Here is a 22302-nt window from a genome sequence, read left to right on the forward strand (position 1 = left end):
GTAATTATAGCGACATTCATTTAAATGTCATACAGAATTATACTTGCACTATATGTGCTGCATATGGACTTAAAGACCAGATGTGTACAGGAGCTATTGGTGTCCTTTCGTGGTTCAAAGCGTTTCTACCTTGTTTTCAGTGAATGTGAGCAGGAAAATGTTTGATTTTGTTGTATTTTTAGGACTTAAATAGATTCTGAATTCAGTTACGATTCACAGACTGACACTTGTGTACTTTATAGTGCCATATTAATACTCCTAGTTAAGTAAAAATCAAGTAAATGTAATGTAATGGTCACAATGAGGCCAAGAGTGTCAGAGAAGACACTTTGGTTAATACATTCATTTAACTGCCAGGACATCTTTCCAAAGACTTTCCTCTGGTGTTACATTCAAAGCTATGGGAAATTGTGGGACAGTAAGCAGTCACGCCTAACATCCGATGTATTTAAATGTAAATCTCAGTCCCAGTTTAGATACAGTGCTTGCAGTGACTTATATTCCTTATGAAACTAAATCACAACTGCTCTGATCGATCTGTCTAAATCGCCAACATGTAGTCGACTATGGGTGGAGTCACTGTCTTTTGTAACCTTGCTGTGTGTGGTGTGTCCAGTCTTTTGTGTACATATATAATGCCATTTTCACAATTCGCATATCTAAATCATTTAAACTCCAACTATAGTCGCCTACAATCCGTTAAATTAATCGAAGCACAACGCATCCTTGTAGGCAACACTTCCCCGCAAGCTCAAGAGGGAAGTTTTCCAAATTCCGATGACAGTGAACGTAACATCGCAATCCATATTCTCCATCTTCCTCCAACTAGGAAAGGGACCAACCTGCGTCCTACACCCTCCTTAACATTTTCCCGCTGATTTACACTCAACCAGGTATATGAAATATTTTACAGTTCAACATTTCTAGAATGTTATTGCTATTTTGTGTGATTTCTTGTCGATCGGTCAGCCAGGCAGCTCATCACAGACGTTTACGTTAACATAGCTCCTGTCAGTAGCAGCAATGGAAACTGGGCCGCTGATCACTTTTCTGTTTTGATGTCAGATATTATGCTATAACATGTCATACAAGTCTCATCCGGCTGGAAAAGCTTGCCGATGCTAGTTACCCCATGGCTGGTTGGGTTTATGACGTTAATTTGTCTTTGTTAGCTTACGAGCATCAGTAGTCCAGAGTCAACCGCTGGCGTTAGCGCTAGTTATTGAACTGCTGCATTTAACGTTAGCATGCAGTAAGCTAGCGTTAACGTTAGCAAAGTGAAACTGATGCGGCTAACTTGGCTTCACAACCAGCACATTGGGCTTAACTACAACTCAACAGAGGAATGGAAGAGATTAACACAAAGCTAGCAGCTATAGTTGATGTTGAAGCCATGGAATTAATAAAGATGACGTGCTAGCTAGCTAGTTGTATGTACGTTAATATAAGGTCAGCTGTATGTAGCGTTAGCATCTACTGTGGCAGATGTGAGTTACCATAATATCAGTTGACCTCAGTTCACTTCACACTGAAACGAAGCTAACGCGCTATTGTGTAAAGTAAGCTAGTCAGCACCTGTAATGAACATTTAAACTCAAACTAGTCATGCAAACCAACACTGAGAGAGGCCTTTTATTTAACATTTGACATATTAGTTCACAGTGGTGGAAAGAGTATTGAACATCTGTACTCAATTACAAGTACCGCTACATTACTAAAATATTACTCGGTTACAAATCAAAGTACCGGTGCTAGAAAAATATTTCAGTAAGTACAAAGTATTTGTCACTAAAACTACTCAGAATATTAACTACATTTTAAGTTTTGGTGTTTAATACATTATGAATAGGGCTTTCCAGATTTTGTGTATTTTCCTAACCTTATAGTTGTAAATGTTAACAATAATTAATCATTAATCATTTATAAGATATAAAAGACAGATTTTATTTCTCTCTCTCTCTCTCTCTCTCTCTCTCTCTCTCTCTCTCTCTCTCTCTTTTTCTTCTTATTTTAAGTCTAAGTTTATGTTCCTTTATTCAGCAAATGTCTCCACCAGGCAAAACATTGTCAAATGAGGTGCAATTTCAGCCAGGACTATTGATTCAATAGCCATCAATATATTTTTAATTGGTTAAATTCTTAACAATATTTAATTGATAACTTATTAATCCTTTACATCCTTACTGCTGCTGCAGTGTTTTGTCTTGTTTTTCACTTGTATGTCCTGGTTTTCATTGGCTTGTTTGTGATCAGATCAACTTATTGCCTCCTAAAATGCAGATAAAAGGTTTGGATATGAATTCATATTGTACTTGGTATTCAACTATGATTTGAAAAAAGTAACTAAGTAGATTACATTGTATACTGCATACTTAAGTGCAAGTGAAAGTTGGAAATGACTTGAAAATCTACTCATAAAAGTAGAAGTGCCCCCTGAAATCCTTGATGACAGTAATTTGAGTATTTATAATTAGTTACTTCCAGCCCTGTTAGTTTATTACATTTGTTTATATCGGGGGTCATGGACAAAAACATGCTCAAAACAAAACCAGAAAAGATGCTAGATTTAATTTACTAGCTAGTTTCCATCCATAGTCTCTGGGCAGGTAAAAGGAAGCAATAAAATACAGAAGAAAAGATCATATCCACACACATACACAATAACATACATAATAACACAGGGGAAAAAACACAGCAGAATACAAAAATTTAAATATTACTTACATATATCCAAAGTTCTAAAACAGGTTGCCAACGTCAGTCAGATTTATGCTGACAAGACTGGTTTTGATAGTGTTTAAAAATCTGGATAGCCACCTACAAAGAGTACAAAACCCATCGCCTTGTTGGAGTTAAAAGAAAAATATCACCTCCTTGGAGATACTGTAGTTTAGACTGTATACTTTAATTCTCTGTGAGCACTTTGTCTATTTGTGTTGGATTTTTTTGTCCATTTCTGAGAACAAATGGACAAACTTTAACAACCTTGTGTTGATGCAAACTATACTTAAGGCATGGGCAGTTGTATAATATGTCATTTTAAATCCACAGTCCTCTCAAGTCTTTTCATGATATTGTTTAACTTGCAGCTACAGATTAATGGCTCCACTCCAGCAACAACAGCATTAGTTAAGTTGGGAAGTGATAGAGCTTGGCTGTCAGTCTGTTCATCCCAAAGATGTTTGATGGGTTTGAGGTCAGGGTTCTGTGCAGGCCGGTCAGGTTCTTCCTCACCATACTGGAAAAACTACTTCTTTATGACTTGTGGTTCATGCACAAGATTATAATGTTCAACCAGGAAAGGACCCTCCACCAACTGTTGCCACAAATTTGGAAGCTCAGTCTAAAATACTACTGTATTTTGCATATCATTAAAGTTTCCCTCTATGTGGAGAACTTGGGGACTTAACCTAACCCAGATCACCATATCCATCTAACTTTATAGTTGACGCTACACGTTCAGCCAGGTACGGCTCTCCTGGCATCTGCCAAACACAAAAAGGTCTATCAGACTGTAAAGTGTAGTGGATTGTGCATTATGGTGTCACTCTGCCATGAAAACCCGCATCCTGAAGCTGTGGATGAGTGGTGCTGCTGACAGCGCTTCCTGAGGCAGTTGGGAACTTGATAGTGAGCGTTGCAACCGAGAATTTGAAATGATTTGTAATGATATTGGCCGTCGATTCTGCTGCTTCACAGGAAGAAGTCTTGTTCCTCCCAGGCGCATTTGACTGCTGACTGAGGGAAAATTAACAGAGCAGAAATCTGAAACTGATTTATGGTAAAGATGGTATCCTGCAACTCTGCCATAATGAAAGTTACTGAGCTCTTTGGTATGAATCACCCTGCTGAAGATGTTTTTCAGTGGTGATTACACAGTCGTGTGTGTGTTATAATACTCCCCTGATTAAAGTAATGAAACCGACTAATTAAAGGGGGTATCCACATACTTTCATCCTTATAGTGTATTTCCCTCGCAGTTATGACGTTTCAGTAAGAAGCTAAAACGTGTATGAGAAACGTCAGGGTGGACATGTAGTGTTCATAGAGGGAATCTGGAACCTTGAGATCTATAGGTAGAGACTGAGTGAGAGAAATGCTGTGCAAATGTACAGTCATCTTTATTCAAATATAAATACACACTGGAAACAAATCTAAAAATAGTGGTATTGTTGTCCACTTTTACATGCAGTTTTCAGGTTCAGTCTCAATCCAATTCGAATTTACTATTTACAGAAATTTAAATGAAATATAAATGTGCAAATGAAAATTTTTATTTCCCCTGCCTTGTCTGTATCACAGATGTCTGGGAGAGCTGTCGAATCATAATTTAGTTGCTTTTTGTGAGTTGACATAAATGTAACTGTGCTAAATGGACATATGATGTCCTCTGATATTCCTCGCAAACTCCTGGATTGAATCAAATCACGTTGCCAGACTTTGTGATATCAGCAAATGTCGTGTTGTGCAAAGAATCAATATAATGTAATAATGTTATACAGTAACAACAGAAATGAACTTTGACTGTATGTGAAAAAGGAAAGCTGGAATGGTGAAAGAAAAGCATTAATGCAGATCTTTCTGATGGCATAATGCAGTGTATTATTTCTTCTGTGCAGACTTAAAGGACCACAATCATGACGGACTCCAAATATTTCACAACAAACAAAAAAGGTGAGTAAAGAAGAAAGTGAATCTGACAAGTCAAGATTTCATTTACATCATAAACATTCAGCTTATTTTATTGTCTACTTCAAGTAGCTTTGAGGTTTGAAAAATCATCGTATTTCAAACTTTCTGCTGGTTTCTTCAATCTGTGCTGCTGTCAACACTGTGATTCATCTTTCAGGGGAGATCTTTGAACTGAAGGCAGAGCTGAACAATGAGAAGAAGGAGAAGAGAAAGGAGGCGGTGAAGAAGGTCATTGCTGCCATGACTGTTGGCAAGGATGTCAGGTACGCCAGAAAATTCATCTTTAAGAGGAACTTGTTTATCACACTGGTCACAGTGTGAACATAAGATGAAAGAAACAGCCTTGAAGTCTCACACTGTAAACTCTGACTGAGTTTTCCGTCTTTGCTGTCAGTTCTTTATTCCCAGATGTGGTGAACTGCATGCAGACCGACAACCTGGAGCTGAAGAAGTTGGTTTATCTCTACTTAATGAACTACGCCAAGAGCCAGCCTGACATGGCCATCATGGCTGTCAACAGCTTTGTCAAGGTAAGGCCCCAGATGAACTTTACAACTGGAAACTGTGACTACATCTACAGAAAGAAATTCAAATTTTAATCTTCGTCATCAGATTTGCAAAGATAAGTAATCAATTTTTCGCTCGTCTTGCCCTCCAGGACTGTGAGGACCCTAACCCTCTGATCCGGGCTCTGGCCGTCCGCACCATGGGCTGCATCCGGGTGGACAAGATCACCGAGTACCTGTGTGAGCCACTGAGGAAGTGTCTGAAGGACGAGGACCCGTATGTGAGGAAGACAGCGGCCGTTTGTGTGGCCAAACTTCATGACATCAATGCTCAGATGGTGGAGGACCAGGGCTTCCTGGACTCCCTGAGAGACCTCATTGCTGATTCAAATCCCATGGTAGGCATCAGCTCTTTTCCACCTGAGCCATATTCTGTTAGGTTTTGATTTTGTGCAATAACAACCATGGAAACAACGAAACTGGCCACGCATGTCTGTTGTCGGCTCAAATTGAATTGCTCTTATTGAGACCGGCATGCAGTTTAAAGTGTAACTTGCAGGTTAGATTTCTTAATGAAAGGTATTTGAAACCTTGTGAAAAATTGTGATTTTAAAACACAATTTAATATTTCTTCGACATACGGACAAAAAAATCAGAGGAATCGGTGGTCTGTTTGAGCAAGGCTCGCAAAAACACTTTTTTTCAAATGTTGCATCATCAACGTTTGAAGAGGAAGCTTCTGTGCCTGAGTCTGCCTCTGACTGACGTGCAGACGTTGGTGGTATTGAGGTCATGCCGATTCATTTTGTCTGCTATGGGCACAAACGGGCACAAACTCTTGCCTGTCAGGACATCGAGTCCACGGTTTTCCTGACAGGAGAAGAGCGGGCGCTGGCTCTTGCCCCTGGGTGTGTTTCATGCAGGTGAAGAGGCGGGACGTCTCCGCTGCCTCCATAACTAAAATGATAACCTGACTGGTGGCTGACACTAACCACACAGGCACCTAACAGTCTCCGTCCCTCTCCCCTCTCTCTCTATCTATCCCTCTCCCCTCTCTCCCTCACTCTCTCAGTCTGTCCTTTTGCCACTCTTTCCCTCACCCTCTCTTTCTCGTCGCTGCGGCACTGTGTGTGGATTTACCTGAGAAAAATAATTACCAGCAAACAAGAGTTTGTTGAATTGCAGTCACATACATATCTTTTGCTTTCCTGACTCATCCCTCCATGCACATGACTTTTTGTCTGTACTTTTTCCAGCTTTTTATCATTCAGAAACTTTTTATTTACTGCGATGTGCTGCTCGGCTTCATTAATGCAAAGTGAATGCACAGTGTGGTCGATCCATTAGTCACTGTCGCCTGCTGAGCTGTATCAGACAGATCCTGACACATCTTGTTTTGGTATCAATTTATTTACCGTCTGACAGCTTTACTCTTTAAATATACAGCCTTGACTTGTGTAATGCAGCTCGCCTGCTGTTTCCTTAAAGACTGTTATATTTAATCCAAGTTTTAAAAAAAGCTCAGGTTTAACAGGATACAGTATATTCATCATTTCCATTCATTTGTTCTATCATTTAAAGAAGATATCATTTAGCGAATTACACCATTTTAAAAGTGTGATGTGTGTTTATAGTGGTTAAAAACAGTAGGAAATCTGCCCCCTTCCTGCTGTATAGCTGCATTTGTTGTGTAACACAGTACAGTGATGAGCGGTGCTCCCTGCAGACTTTAACAATGTGTTGATTTACAGTGAAGTTATTGATTAAATCCAAACAACAGAGTTCTTTAAAATGTCTAATCGCAGCTCTCCTCCTTCCTTTAGGTCGTGGCCAACGCGGTCGCTGCCTTGTCTGAGATCAGCGAGTCTCACCCCAACAGCAACCTGCTGGACCTGAATCCCCAGAACATCAACAAGCTGCTGACGGCCCTCAACGAGTGCACCGAGTGGGGACAGATCTTCATCCTGGACTGTCTGTCCAACTACAACCCCAAGGACGAGCGCGAGGCTCAGAGGTAGCAGTCGCTCCACCTGACCTACTACTACCTCGTATTTACTGCTGATGTTTGAAAAGATGATTTCTGATTTATGACAGTTTAATTGTATTTTATTTACTCTTATGGGATAAAAATCATCAATCAGCTGTGCTGCGTCTCCTGTGGGAATCTTTTGGTTCTGTCCTAAATATGTTTAGATCCAGAGGAGTCCTCCAGCTTCAGCTCTTTACAGACTGTTGTGAAGTCATGTTTTTGGAAGCAGGCTGCTGACTAAGCTGTTATTTTAATCAGCCAGAGTCTCCTTATTGATTTATTTTAGTTAATTAATCAAATGTGACAGGAGTGCAGTTTTTTTCTGACAAAAGAATTTCTCAGTTAAATTAATTTTATGGATAAGTTCAAATTCTAAAGATAAAAATCTAAAAAAAGAATTAAGTTAAAGTTGTATTTTTTCAAATGTCATTTTTCAGTGACCTGACTACAAATTAGGGCTGCAACTAACGATTATTTTCATAGTCAGTTAATCTGTTGATTATTTTCTCTATAATTGATTAGTTGTTTGATCTATAAAATGGTGGAAAATGTCAATCAGTGTTTCCAGAAGCCAAAGATGACGTCATTAAATGTCTTGTTTTGTCCACAAACAAAACATGTTCAGTTTAATGTCATGACAGAACCAAGAAACCATAAAATATCTAATAGTCTAATAATAAACACTGAAACACTAAACCTTCACTGGTACGTTTAATAATTCTGAATAGCTGTAACTGCATAAACCACAAAAAATCAATTATACATAAAATAGTGGCTATAAAAAAATAAAACAGTCTGTATTATATTCTGTCAAAAACAAGTCTGGTACCAGAGAGAAGTGAGAAGAAAACCCTCAACCCCTAAACCACAGAGAATCTGCAAAAAATGTGCATAACAAATAGTTCAGATGGAAAAAGTTTTCCCCTCTGACTCTCACCTTTCCTTCTGTAAAAGCATCTGTGAGCGCGTCACTCCCCGGCTGTCTCACGCCAACTCAGCCGTGGTGCTGTCGGCCGTCAAGGTGCTGATGAAGTTCCTGGAGCTGCTTCCGAAGGACTCCGACTACTACAACACCTTGCTGAAGAAGTTGTCTCCTCCGCTGGTCACCTTACTCTCCGGAGAGCCCGAGGTCCAGTACGTGGCTCTGAGGAACATCAACCTCATCGTCCAGAAAAGGTGAGTGATCATGAACTTCTAGAATCTCAGTTGTGTATTTTTTCACTGCAGTGAACTTCATATTGCTGCCACCCATGATGCATTGTATTTGTCTGAATATAAGGTGACACCCCTAATGCCTTTTTTTAAATTAAGAATTTCAACAAAATAATAGAGGCCTATATACAGATTTGGCACATTTTAGACATTCTTATGTGTGCATTAAATTACAGTCAGTAAATAACCAGTCCTGTCAAGGTCTTGGAAGCTGTTGGATTTGGAAAAGACACTCAGCAAAAACAGGGGTAGAAGGACTACAAAAAACTTGTAGTACACACTCAAAACTGTCACAGTAAGAGTGAGTGTTTAAATGTCTAGTTCTCAAAAAGCACACGACTCCCACTTCTCAGATGTAATTTTAGTCTCATATTTAGGTCGATCACAGAATTATGTCTTCGCCTTCTTGAATACTTGACACACAAACACCTCTGTGACTCTTTTGGATCAGTTCTTCCCGCGGTCCAAACATGTTTAATGTGTTGCTTGTGTGCAGGCCTGAGATCCTGAAGCAGGAGATCAAAGTGTTCTTTGTCAAGTACAACGACCCGATCTATGTGAAACTGGAGAAACTGGACATCATGATCCGCCTGGCCTCTCAGGCCAACATCGCCCAGGTACCTTATATAAAACACAACTACAGCTGAACTTTGTTAGGAGGATAAGAAGAAGGTTTATGGTTTATTATAGTTACAAATATTCTTTTGAGGTATGTCTGAAGAAGGTGTATTTTTCATGTGTGAATGATTGGAGTGGATGAAATATATTTAATTCCAGGATGGTATTTGGCCTTTTAGGGCTTAAAAGCACCACGGTGGATATCAGCATCATCTCTTTTGTTTATATGCCAATGCAACTTAAATAAAGACTGGAACAAAATCAATCAAATTATATCACAACTAAAATATTCTGTAAACATACGAATATACAGTGTATGTGTGATGTTGTATTGTGTACATGTACAGTGTATTTCACTGGTGTTGTCACTCTTTCACGTTCAGGTGTTGGCTGAGCTGAAGGAATACGCCACTGAGGTGGATGTTGACTTTGTGCGCAAAGCTGTGCGAGCCATCGGACGCTGTGCCATCAAAGTGGAGGTAAAGAATGCTCTGATGGGTGGAGACGGAAAGAAAACACTTCAGTTTGCGATTATGGGAATTACTCTACACAAAATAATAAATCTGTGTTTTCAGATTGTCTAGAATGATTAAAAAGTCACATGTTAAAAGGATAGTTCACCCAAAAATGAAGATTCAGTCATTATTCACTCATCCTCATGTTGATTGAAGGTCAGGTTTAATTTTTTAGTCCACAAAACGCTGCTTTCACAGGAAAATAGTGTTGCAGAATCTCCCAAACAATGGAAGTGAATGGTGACCAGTTTTCAAATATAAAAAAAAAAAACAACAGAATAAAAACATAAAATGCCTCCATGCTGCTCGTCTCCTGTGATCCAAGTCTCCTAAAGCCCCGACATGCCAAGTCGACTAAAAAAAAGTTATTTCCACCATGTTTTTATCCTGAATCTTCACTGTGGATCTTTAGCTTGGAGCCACGTTCACGTGCACACTGTCTGAACTGAGTGTGTGACGGTGTGCAAACGACATGTCAGGACTTTAGGAGACTTTGATTACAGCAGACGAGCAGCATGGAGGCATTTGATGTTTTTATTCTGTAGTTTTTTCCATTTGAAATAAACTTAACTTGTGTATCAAAACTTCAGTCCACTGCAAACAAATTGAAGTGAAAAGTTGTGTTATGACTTGTTGTTGAGTTGTGGTGACCTATTGTGACCTTTTAAACCCAAGTAATGGTGACCTGGTGTCTCTGTCCTGTTCCTCTCCAGCAATCAGCTGAGCGCTGTGTCAGCACCTTGCTGGACCTGATCCAGACCAAGGTCAACTATGTGGTTCAGGAGGCTATTGTGGTCATCAGGGACATCTTCCGCAAATACCCCAACAAGTACGTATGAGCCCCCTGAGAACTGTGCAACAAATAACAATCACACAGGTTTTTTTTTTTTCATGTTAAATATCAGCTTTTACCAGAACATTTAACAAAAGATGCTGAACATGAATTATATCCTTGTAGTATTTACTGTACATTGTTTGTTGTAAAATTTCATTCTGGCCAATGAGATTCTGGCGTTTTTCAGGTATGAAAGCATCATCGCCACACTGTGTGAGAATCTGGACTCTCTGGATGAGCCTGATGCTCGTGCTGCCATGATCTGGATCGTTGGCGAGTACGCCGAGAGGATCGACAACGCCGACGAGCTGCTGGAGAGCTTCCTCGAGGGTTTCCATGATGAGAGCACCCAGGTGAAAAAAAAAAAAAGCACAAGACTGCTTTTTATCTGCCAGCAGGGCAGCTGTGACAGCTCAGACATCTCACACATCGTCTTGTTGGGTGTGCTTCGATTTCCAGGTCCAGCTCACCCTGCTGACTGCTATTGTCAAGCTGTTCCTTAAGAAGCCATCAGAGACTCAGGAGTTGGTGCAGCAGGTCCTCAGCCTGGCTACTCAGGTCAGTGTCGTCTTTTATTCTGAAGACATTTGATGGTTCATCATTCACTGCTGGATAATGTTGCCTGTTTTCTCTTCTTACACTGCCTGGGTTTTGTTTTTGGTCGGCTCAAAAAGACACCCTCCCACCCATTTTTTTTGATTATTGTTTGTTTATTTTAAGGAGCTACACTGAACTTGAATATTGTGTTGATTTTGGAGGCTCCTGTGCACAAAAGTGTCTCTGTTTCCACCACTATAACCACGTAATATAACATAAAAAATAAAATAGTATACAGAAAAATCTCCTCCTTCTACTTTTTAAGGCTCTAACGTACTACACACTGTATCTTTCTTGGGAAAATATGAACACAGGCGTGTTTCATCTGATTTCAAGGAGAATCTGACCCGGTGGCAGGCACTTCACCTCTATACAGTTAAAAATAACTATATAGAAATAATCAGTCTTCTTGCTGATTGTCTCCTTTGCTTATGTAGGTACTGAAACATCTTGCAGCATGTTTAATTTGAACCCCACAGTTGGTCCTACTGTGGTCCTCAAGATCTGGTTCCTACACCTGACTATCATAAAACGTGTGTGTTGAACTCTCCCATTTCTCTGCAGGATTCTGACAACCCCGACCTGCGCGACAGGGGCTACATTTACTGGCGCCTGCTGTCCACCGACCCCGTGACCGCCAAGGAGGTGGTGCTGTCAGAGAAGCCCCTGATCTCAGAGGAGACGGACCTGATCGAGCCCACCCTGCTGGACGAGCTCATCTGCCACATCGGCTCCCTGGCGTCTGTCTACCACAAACCACCCAGCGCCTTCGTCGAGGGCAGCCACGGAATCCACCGGAAACACCTTCCTGTGCAGCACAGCAGGTCAGACACACAAACGCTCTGCACACGGTTACAGAGGTCAACTCTCCTCCCTTTGATTATACTCACATTTAATCCATATTGTCTGCTCTTTGTAAGCACTATGCCTCAGCTAAAGGTTACAGGTTATGTTGAAAATAAAGCCTGCAGATCTTTTAAACCGTTACAGACATTGGAGTGGAAAGATTCACAGATTGGCTGATGTAGTGAAATCTTGAGCTGGAATCAAAATAGACTAAAAAGAATATTTAAGTTAAATATTCTTTATAATTGTGAACCAATTCTAGAAATCAACACTGACAAAATAAAGAAGAATAAATAAATAAATAAATAAATAAATAAATAAATGGCCAAATAAAGCATTTCCACCGGAGATAAATGTTCCCCATTGTGCTAAATCTTTTCATGTTCTATATAAATGTTTTCATATCATTGCATATCAGAAAACATTAACACAGAAACTGATGTATTTGTAATCAGATCATATCGATCGGTCAGGCTCTAATTGAAAATGGCCACTTATTGGATGATTAGATGTTGGCACAGTATCTGTGCTCCTTATTCATTTATCTATTTATATTTGAGTGTAAAATCATACTGTGTATGATGCATATGACACAGATGTGAGACAGAGCTGAATATGTGCAAGAATCAACTTGTAGTTTAGGTCTCAGCGTGTCATTTTAAGGCTCTTGAAGTGTGTTATTTGGCCCAGAAGCAGTGACTGTGGCACAAAATGTGGCAAGAAGCTGGGAATATAGTCTGTGTATACTCTGATTACTCCAGTCCATATTTCATATGACACATTTTATGCTCCACCAACTGTTCTGGAGAACAGGATGTTACCCAACACTCTGAAGATATTGCCTCATGACTCACTGATATTAACAGGGAAGAAATATCTTTTGTGAAAAAAAGGTCCAGTGCTGCTTATTGACAGGAAATCATGAACAGAAGATTTGACTTTGTCAGTGAATCTCCACAGTCTGACTGAACAGGGCCTGTTTAAAAAAAATAATTTAATCATGTGAAATCATGATTGATAGTTTTCTCTGTTTCCAGTTTAGTGTGGAACCAGAACAATAATGTAGCTCAACGTGACTAAATATCCCAAGCAAGAAAAAAACCCCCACTGTGCTATGATTTTTGTTTTCATTTTGAGTCTCAGCACATTTCTGTTTAGGTTTACGATTTCAAAAAATACCTAATTGTGATTATTTTAACTGATACTGCAATTGCGATATGATTTGCAAAATTAGAGGGAATGATTTTTAATAATTTTTCTGCCATTATTCTCATTTTCTTTGAACAACATATTAAATACAGATTGATTAGTTAGTTTTTGTTTTTTTCCCCCAAGATAATTGTCCAGTTCTCTGGTTTCTTTACTCCTGTCTGACAGTAAACTGAATGAAGACATTTGAGGACATCATCTTGGACTTTGGGAAACACTGATCGATATTTTCTGACAATTTATGGGCAAAACAGTAATCACTCAATCATGAAAATGATTGACAGATTGATTGATAATGAAAATAATCATTAGTTGCAGCCCTATAAACATGTTTTCTTGAGTCAGTAGAGTCTGATGTGTAGTCCAGCAGCACCAAAATCATTTTACAAACAAAAATTGTGTTTTATCAAGTTTTGCACCTCTTGCGATTTGAAAATATCAGTAGATCTTATTGCGATTTTGATAAAATTTCAATCAGCTGTTCAGTCCTCTTTCTGTTGGCTCTGGACTAAAAGTAGCTGTCCCTCACCAGTCCTCCTGTGTCCTCCTCTTGACAGCATTGATACAGGTGAGAGCCCAGTGAGCGGCGGGCCAGCAGCTGCCATGGACCAGCCACATGTGATCCCCAGCCAGGGTGACCTGCTGGGAGACCTGCTGAACCTGGACCTGGGCCCTCCAGTCAATGTGCCCCAGGTCTCCTCCATGCAGATGGGAGCCGTGGACCTTCTGGGAGGAGGCCTGGACAGTTTGGTGAGCTTGAACACACACATGTAGTAATTTTGCCGTAGAGCAGAAGGATCGGGTGAACCTGGCTGAAGACCAAGTCAGCTTTCTGTCTCCTTGTGTTCATCAGTGGCACGGCTGATCCTGAACGATGCTTTTGTGAGGCACATCCAAAGGACAGTAACCTTATTGGTGCTGATTAATGTGAGGCTGTTTCATGGTGGGACTGTTTGATTGTGTAGAAACACACCAGACAGTGTATACAGTGAGTGTCATGCTGACTCACAGGCAGACATCCAATGAAAGAGGCGAGAGCCACAAATGAAACAGTGTGTTTTTTTTTCTTGAGGTTATAATGCTCATGTAAGTATGTTTGTGACTGGAATTATGTGCCTTTGCTGTATCTGTTCTGTTTAACTTAAATGCATAATACATCACTAAAATATTCAGAAGTGTTTTAAATAATTGGTACATAAACATGTTAACAAACATATTGAAACGTTTCACTCTGTTAATGGTGACTTTTTACCTCCTCTGAGCTGCTGGAGTAACTGGACTTCTTTATAATCTTCCTGCAGATTTTAAAGTCTTACTTTGACGTCTAACATACCATGTGGAGTTGCTATTTTCCCAGAAAGTGAGGGCTCCTCTTGATGGGTTGCGGTTGCTAAGAAAGTCTCTGTCTCTGTCTGTGTTTGTGTGTTTGGTCTGTCTGTGATGTTTGGATGCTGTCTTTGGGGGCCTCTCTTCTCTCCTGTAGCTGGGGGGAGACCTGGGCGGAGGTGTTGGGGGAAGTCCAGCAGTAAGTCAAGCCCTTCTGTTCGGCAGTCTGACCTGTCTGCATGCTGCATGCTCCCTGATTTTTAACCCGCCACACTCACAAACCAACTTCTTCAAAGTTTTTTTAACCTGGGATCTCTATCTCACACTCATATATTTTCATTTAGAAGACCACACAGATGTTTTAGATGTTTCAGCCCAGTTTCTAGCCAGAAAAAGCAATCCCACGATTTTCGTTTGTGCAGATCTAGCTCTGGATAGACCATGTGTGGCAAACATTTTGAGCAGCTGTACAATAGATGATTGACAGTTCTCTCCTTCAAACATCAATATAAACCTTTTTCACTTCGGATGAATGATATTAGATTTTTTAGGAGAAATTACTGCTGAAAGTGCTTTTCTTTCCTCCATTCTTCAATAATTCATCGAAATGATCGGAATGACTCCTGTTAATTAAATTTGCAGTGTTGCATGAATGTGATTTGGCTTCTCCTCACATGATGCAGAGCAATTATTGTAAATATCAACTTTGATATTGAGACAACATGCATCATGTGTCATGTGCACATAATTAGAGCATTATCTTGTTTGCAGAAATATCATCATTTCATTATTTATTTTATCATTATTAATTTATATTTATTTAGAATGTCAAAAATACTCTTGAAATAAATTTATTTTAAAAAATATAAAATATTATCAAATTACTAAAAGTTTCAAATGAGAATTCATACATTTACAAAAATTGAAGTGGCCACAGCACCTGTTAGTACCAGTGTGGCATAAAAAGTTTGAAAAACTCTGGACTAAACAATTAATCATGAAAAATAATCTGCAAATTAATTGATAATGACATGTTGTAGCTTTATTGTTGTTTTTGTGCTGCTTACAATGTTTACAAATATGAAAAGTCCAAGCTTCCAAAATCAGAAACACAATTATACAATTATTATATTTATATTTCTATAATAATTAATGGGCTAAAACACACAAAACTACCAGTCAGGTCCTTTAAATTCCCGTCTCTGTCATAAGGGCTTTGGCAAATTAATCCCATAAGCTTTCTATAGTTGAAATGTTTTGTTCTGTTCTTTTCTACTTCGGCATGACTTCAGATTGTCTGTGTGATTGTCTTTTTAGGTTTATAGCAAACTGTCAAGTTGTCAGTGCTGCTTATTAAGAGTACAGTCACTTAGACTGTGTGTTTTCTGTGTGTGTATTTGTTGTGATCACTTTAGGTGGGACAGAACTTCATCCCTTCATCTGTTCCCAGTACTTTCGCTCCGTCACCCACACCAGCACCTCCAGCTGTCAGCAGCGGCCTGAACGACTTGTTCGAGCTTTCCACGGGCATGGCCATCACCACTGGAGGCTACGTGGCTCCAAAAGCAGTGAGTTCACAAAACTAAACTCTCAGCAAGTTGGCCGGACTTCCCTTGCATAATGGATAACACACATTCAGTCCGTTACGGATGCATAGTTCACAATACAGGCAGGAGTTTACTGAGAAATGAAGCTTGGCCGAAACAGAAAGCTTTGACAGTAAATGTTAGTGGAGTGCAGGAAATGTGGTGTACGCCAGAAAAAGTTGCAAGAAAAATTTAAAGAGCTTCAAGAACTTTTCAGAAATCATTAAAAGACACTTTCAGGTATATGTAGTTCGCTGTGCAGTCAGTCATAATGGCTGGTTTACGGCCTTGGGGTCATTGAGAGACCTGCACTAACTCTTAACAGACAAAGCTGTAGCTGTAGCCGTTTTCTCCTTTCAGATAAACAAGAGAACAACCTGATAGTGTTGCCATGGCAGCTGAGGTCGGAGATGTGTTTGTTTTGTCTCTCTGAACGGAGCAGATGTCACTGTAATCAGCGGTTGGATATCACTGATCCTGAGTAATGGGAGTGACGGGTGCGGAGCTGTAGTCTCAGACTTTGCTCATTCATACTTCCTGTGTTTGGATCTGCAGACCAATAGACTAATTCTATATGCTGTAGATTTTATTGGGTCTGACCATATTTGGGCATAGATGAATTATGGCATTATCTGTGAAGATTTAAAGGCCTGGGGGACAGAAACTCCAGAACTGAAGGGGACATCAGGACAGAGCATGTACCGATTATTCTTTCAAATTATATTAAACCAGCTTCAGAGCAAGACATATTGGATTCCTGTGGACTTTTTCCTTTTGATGTATGGGCAAAAGATAAAAATCTAATATATCAGCGATGCTTACTAAAATTGGTGGTGGTGTCATTAAAATTAACAAGGTGTCTTTTTTTTTCAACACCAATGTCAGTCTGAACACTTTGATGGAAAAATGAGGCCCCTCATCGTAGGACAGTGTACCTGCATGTGGTATAAAAGTATTTTATTACATGTAGAATTGATTACACCGGTGTTTTTTTTACTAGGTTTGGCTTCCTGCAGTGAAAGCCAAGGGGCTGGAGATCTCGGGCACCTTCTCTCGCCGTCAGGGCCACATGTACATGGACATGACCTTCACCAACAAGGCCCTGCAGCACATGACCGACTTCGCGGTCCAGTTCAACAAGAACAGGTCAGTGAGATGACTTGCAGGAAAAGTAATATAGTCATCCTAAAGTTAAATTACAACATCTCTCTAAAACAGTGGAGCTGCTGTAATTTGTGTACCTCAGACATGAATTGATTCTTGTTTGTTTGTTTGTTTCCTGCATGTAGTTTCGGGATGATTCCCACAAGTCCTCTGCCCATTCACACTCCTCTGATGCCCAGCGCGAGCATTGAGGTCTCTTTGCCTCTGAACACCATCGGGCCGGTCATGAAGATGGACCCGCTCAACAATCTGCAGGTACAGAAACACTCACACACTCAGCAGGCTTTTGAACAGAATGAAGCACAATTAAAAGGTAAAAAACAACATTTACTGTTAAAGATATGTGGATATGCCACGATATGTCATCAGAGATTAAGGGAATTTACTAAGATGAAATACAAACTTCTGCCACCATTGAGTCGGACTGAGAATCTCATCTTAGATCTTTACTCTCCTATTAATCTGGTAGCCCCACCTTGAATCACTTCCTGACACCAAATGCACAAATATTTTATGCTTTATAGTCCTTGTTTGTATTTTTTGTACCGCAGTTTTGTTTTTTTTTCCAAATTGAACAGGAAGAACTGATAACATTATAATAACAGACATTTCTGTTATTATAATGTTGTATAATGCAGATAATTTAAACTTCAGCACATCTCATCACTGTACAGAACAAGCATGACAGGCGCTCATCTGATGTCAAACACGTTCTCTTTTTTTTTACGTGCACACAGGTGGCTGTGAAGAACAGCATCGACGTCTTCTACTTCAGCGTACTCATCCCTCTCAATATATTCTTTGTTGAAGATGGAAAAATGGGTACGATTTTCATTTACTACTTTATAAAAAAGCATCACTATCAGGCCATTACATCCACAACATCTGTCTGAATTCATGTGTTCTGAATTGTTCAAATTCAGTTGGTTCAAGTCATAAAATCTGGTTGCTGAAATTGGCGTGGTCAAATTCAGGCACTAACATTCATGACATTAAATGACTTGATTGGACTCTGTACCTTGTAATTTGCTCATATAAATATCAACCATCCAGTGATGTAAAATGTCTTGACTTCCACCTTTTTGTTTATTTGTTCTCCCTCTTCAGAGCGACAGGTGTTCCTGGCTACCTGGAAAGACATCCCCAATGAGAACGAGCTTCAGTACCAGATTAAGGACTGCCACCTAAATGCAGGTAGACAAGTCTGTGAATTAAAGTGTCGTCGGTTTTTATAACACCACCAGATAAAGTTGATCATTATTTTATTTGTATGTAGACTTTTGTTTGTCCTGAACTTTTATTGAATGTCACTGGAGACTCATTGGTTGTTTTTCTTCTCTGTCAAAACTTATAAAAAAATGCTTTCACCACTGACGTAGGTTACATGTTTTCCAACTGATCTGTCTTCACTGTCAGGAAACACAACCACCTAATATGAAAACTGGCACCAGTGATGATGAGCTAATACAACAGGGGACAAAAAAAGCACACCAAAGTTCCTCTCTTGCAAAATATGTAATATATGAGCAAAAGATAAAGATCAGAGCGGCTGTACCTGCTAAAACAGACCACACACACTGAAAACTTGTGCACAAACCAGTTTCACTGTAAAGATTTGAAAAATGTCATCATGTCTGGACTGATAACCTTCCAGCTAAAACTTATCCGAAGACCTCACACTTCTCTCTGTGTTTTCTTTCTCACCGACATGCCGATCTTGGGATACGTCAACACTTCTTCTTCTTCTGTACCTGAAGGACGCCTCCAATTTCTTTCCTTTTAGAAGCTGCTTATAATTGTGCCACCTGGCAGCCTGATTGTCTGTTGCTCTTAGCAGTTTTACCTGGTTTGAACATTGACAGTCAGGTCATTAAAGTCCTCATAGAGCTCATTTACTGTCAGCTCCCAGATGAACCTTTTGCCAGTCGTAGAGTCCACATTAGCTCATGTCTACATTAGCATTAGCACCTCTAGGCTTCATGGTTCCAGTAGAGTTTACTGCCGTTTGTGTGTGTGTGTTTCTCTTTATTCAGTAATAAGTGTGTTAATTACTTGTCCTTAATCCTGGTTTTGCAGACACAGTATCAGGGAAGCTGCAGAATAACAACATCTACACCATCGCCAAGAGAAACGTAGAAGGACAGGACATGCTCTACCAGTCCCTCAAGCTGACCAACGGCATCTGGATCCTGGCTGAGCTCCGCATTCAGCCCGGCAACCCCAACTACACGGTACAGTTTTCAACAATATCCTGTCAGCTTTTATTGTTGTGCCCTCAGCTCTGCATTATTGTTGCCTGATGTCCAGTTATTTGCACATTATCTGTAGAAAAAGGCCAGTATGTCCTCAAAATGCAAGTTTCAGCTACAAGGTTTACTGTAGCAGTCTGCTGCAGGTCAGAAAGAGACAGAAAATAAAATAATGAAGATTTCCAAGGTCTTGGAAAGTTTTTTTTTTTGGTTTCTTTTTTTTTTTTTTTTTAAAATACAAAAGCCAAGTAAGGACTCCTTTTAGTCGGGTTTATGTTCATAGCCATTTCACGCATTGTGATTCAGAATTAGTATTCAAAGTATTCAAATCAGTGACAACAAAAATTTGAGTAATTATATAAAACAAGATAAGGGCATCCAGTGTAGAGAGCCTGTCAAATCAAATGTGCAGATCTCTGCTGGACTGGGTGGGATTCAGACTGACTCGGTCTGTCGGCGAGCAGATGATCAGCTGTGGTGACCCGCAACAAAAGCAGCCAAAAGTCAAAAAAGACAAATGCATATGTTTTGCATTTTATAACTTTTTAATGTAAAGTGGATTGACTTATAATGATGAGCTATAATGAGTCTCGACAAAAAAATCTCAACATGGTAAAAAGTTATGATCAAAACTAAGATTTATTCCATCACGGCTGCAACTTCAAATTATTTCATTATTGATTTTTCTTTATTTACTCAATAAAACCTGAACACATATATGAGTGAAGGTATCTGTCATTCTAACAGCGGTGTTCTCCCTCTCCACAGCTGTCCCTGAAGTGTCGGGCCCCTGAGGTTTCTCAGTACGTGTACCAGATGTACGACTCTGTGCTGAAGAACTGACCTGCTCTAACACTCAGCAACTCTGCTTCACCCTGACGACAGACAGCAGTGTTTATCATTCTCTGCCATCTGCAGAAAACTGCCAAAACAAGGGAATCCAAACAGTAAACGCTGAAATAATTTGGAATATTGGCTTTATTTCCCCCCCCCAGAGATCAAACAAGGCAAATCGGTTAATAGAAAAGTGTTGAGGGTGATCACCATACTGTACTGAAGTGAAACAGTACAAATACTGTGGATGTTTCCTTTATTTTGGCAGTTGAGAGCATCATTGAATCCTCTTCATCAACTCTCCATTTTGATTTTTACCTCCTAGTGAAAACATGTCTACCATTCCATCCTTAACTTAGTGTCTTAATGTTGTAAAGATGTAACTGATGGTGAAACGGTCCTGAATGGGAAAAAAAAAGTTTCTTTATTTTGTACTGTGAGTGGCTCACGACTTCTTTGATTTATTTTTTATACTCGCTTTGCTTTCCAGTTGCACCTACAGAATAATACCAGTGTTGATCTGTTCCTTTTGCCATTAATGTACATGAAGAGTCGAACAGCGTGTTTGTCAGAAGCTTCTGTCTGTCTGTCCCACTGCAGGTTTCCCTCCTCTTTGGAATATTTGGCTTTTTCTAAGCCTTTTCTTTCACGTCCTGCAATAAAAACAGATAAAAACAGGTGATGGAGATGCAGTGGAGAAGTTAAAATGCAAAAACACAAAAAGATCATTTTAGATGATGTGAAGCAACTTAATTGGACCGATTCTGGCCTAAAAAAAAACTTAATGTTTTGTAATTTGTGTTTTCAAAAAAAAAGAAGTAATCCATTCGGTATAGTGAGGCTGAGAAAGCAACCCGTCAGTAGGACAGACAGTTAAGAAGCTTCTGACTTGGAACTAACACACACGTGTCGGAATTCTTGGCTTAAATTGCCAGGTTGCCAACATTCTCAACGTTTAAGTCTTTTCTTATTATCTTGAAACCACTACCCAAACCACAGCAGCTATTGATCTTGTGTTAACACACCAGTGCCACTCCAATTTAAGAATGAAAATTACTGATTCATTTCACATATTTTCTGTTTTTGTTTTTTTCTAACAGCCCCGTTTACTGCAAGCACACGGCTTCACACACCTGTATTTTCATTCCTATTTATTGTGCATCTACCTCTGCGTGTTTCCTTTAACTGGCTCAGTTGTTGCAGTAGCTTCAGTTCTTTAATGTGCTTTAAACGTCGTCACATTTTTTCTTTCAATGACAGTCTTGTTTTTTTGTAATCTCTCATGCCATTATTGTCAAGCCGGTCTAAACCTGTGGTGAATCAGCCAAACCAGTCTCACAGGACCAAGCATCAAATTAAATGCCAAGCTTATGTTTCAGTACCTTGTGTCACTATAACCTTCTGATGTTGGCGTTGTTTGTGCTATAGAACATTAGAGTTCATACGCTCTAAGGCCCAGAGTTGCTCTAGTACAGTGTAGTCCAGTGATGGTGTAGTTTGTGTAGTTAATGAATTCAAATGTTTTGGTCTTACCCTGAAAATGAAATAAAGCTCTATCTGTTCAATAGAAAAAGCTTCTTCAGAGAATCACTTGTGCTGGTGACACTATTTTCCTACATGGTGATGTAGAAATGCGTGTATGTGCCTGCATGTCCATTTTATCCCTTTTCATTTAGACTGTGTATCTACTACATTTAAAAACTAATGTCCCAACTTCATGTCTCTGTTGTAGATCTTTCATATTTTTTAAGCAGCATCACACTCACACACTCACAAATAGAAGTATATACAAAATTGTTGCCAGCAATACAGAATGTAAGGAAAGTCAGAGCATCTTATAAAATTGAATATTTCCAGCATCATTACTGTAACCTTGTTGTAAATGATTTGTTGTTGTCATAGTACCACAACTTATGTCAATAAATTCTCAAACACATAATGTGTCAGTGTGTCTTCACACTTAAATGAAACGAAGCAGAGTGGACTTAAAGGGATAGTTCACCCAAAAATGACAATTCAGTCTTTATCTGCTCACCCTCATGTTGATTCAGGGTCAGGTTTAGTTTTGTTAGTCCACAGAACAC

The 22302-nt window shown here is 39.5% G+C and overlaps 1 protein-coding gene across 2 annotated transcripts; it reads left to right on the forward strand.

The window, feature by feature from the left end:
* Window positions 1-758: 758 nt before the first annotated feature.
* ap2b1 (adaptor related protein complex 2 subunit beta 1) lies at window positions 759-22157 on the forward strand. Of its 2 annotated transcripts, XM_084730097.1 has the most exons (22): window positions 760-893; window positions 4620-4674; window positions 4850-4955; window positions 5087-5222; window positions 5351-5596; window positions 7022-7212; window positions 8182-8403; window positions 8936-9056; window positions 9441-9536; window positions 10286-10401; window positions 10595-10760; window positions 10867-10965; window positions 11569-11828; window positions 13617-13809; window positions 14543-14584; window positions 15801-15953; window positions 16972-17117; window positions 17261-17390; window positions 17873-17957; window positions 18243-18329; window positions 19212-19366; window positions 20153-22157. In XM_084730097.1, the coding sequence occupies exons 2-22, from the start codon at window positions 4638-4640 to the stop codon at window positions 20225-20227; spliced, it is 2862 nt and encodes a 953-aa protein (XP_084586223.1). In that variant the 5' UTR covers window positions 760-893; window positions 4620-4637; the 3' UTR covers window positions 20228-22157. The 2 variants fall into 2 exon arrangements, with proteins under 2 accessions (XP_084586224.1, XP_084586223.1); XM_084730098.1 differs by lacking the exon at window positions 14543-14584 and having other exon boundaries at window positions 759-893.
* The last annotated feature ends 145 nt before the right edge of the window (window positions 22158-22302 follow it).

Source organism: Lutjanus erythropterus, chromosome 11 (assembly GCF_056507025.1).
Source record: "Lutjanus erythropterus isolate fLutEry1 chromosome 11, fLutEry1.hap2, whole genome shotgun sequence".
In the NCBI taxonomy this organism is placed as follows: domain Eukaryota; kingdom Metazoa; phylum Chordata; class Actinopteri; order Lutjaniformes; family Lutjanidae; genus Lutjanus; species Lutjanus erythropterus.

What these genes read in the sequence shown, in the direction of transcription:
- ap2b1 (XM_084730097.1), top strand. Translation starts at nt 4,638, where the DNA reads ATGACGGACTCCAAATATTTCACAACAAACAAAAAAG. An exon ending in GGACTGCCACCTAAATGCAG is followed by an intron (nt 18,330 to 19,211) that starts GTAGACAAGTCT and finishes CTGGTTTTGCAG; the next exon opens with ACACAGTATCAGGGAAGCTG. An exon ending in CCGGCAACCCCAACTACACG is followed by an intron (nt 19,367 to 20,152) that starts GTACAGTTTTCA and finishes CCCTCTCCACAG; the next exon opens with CTGTCCCTGAAGTGTCGGGC.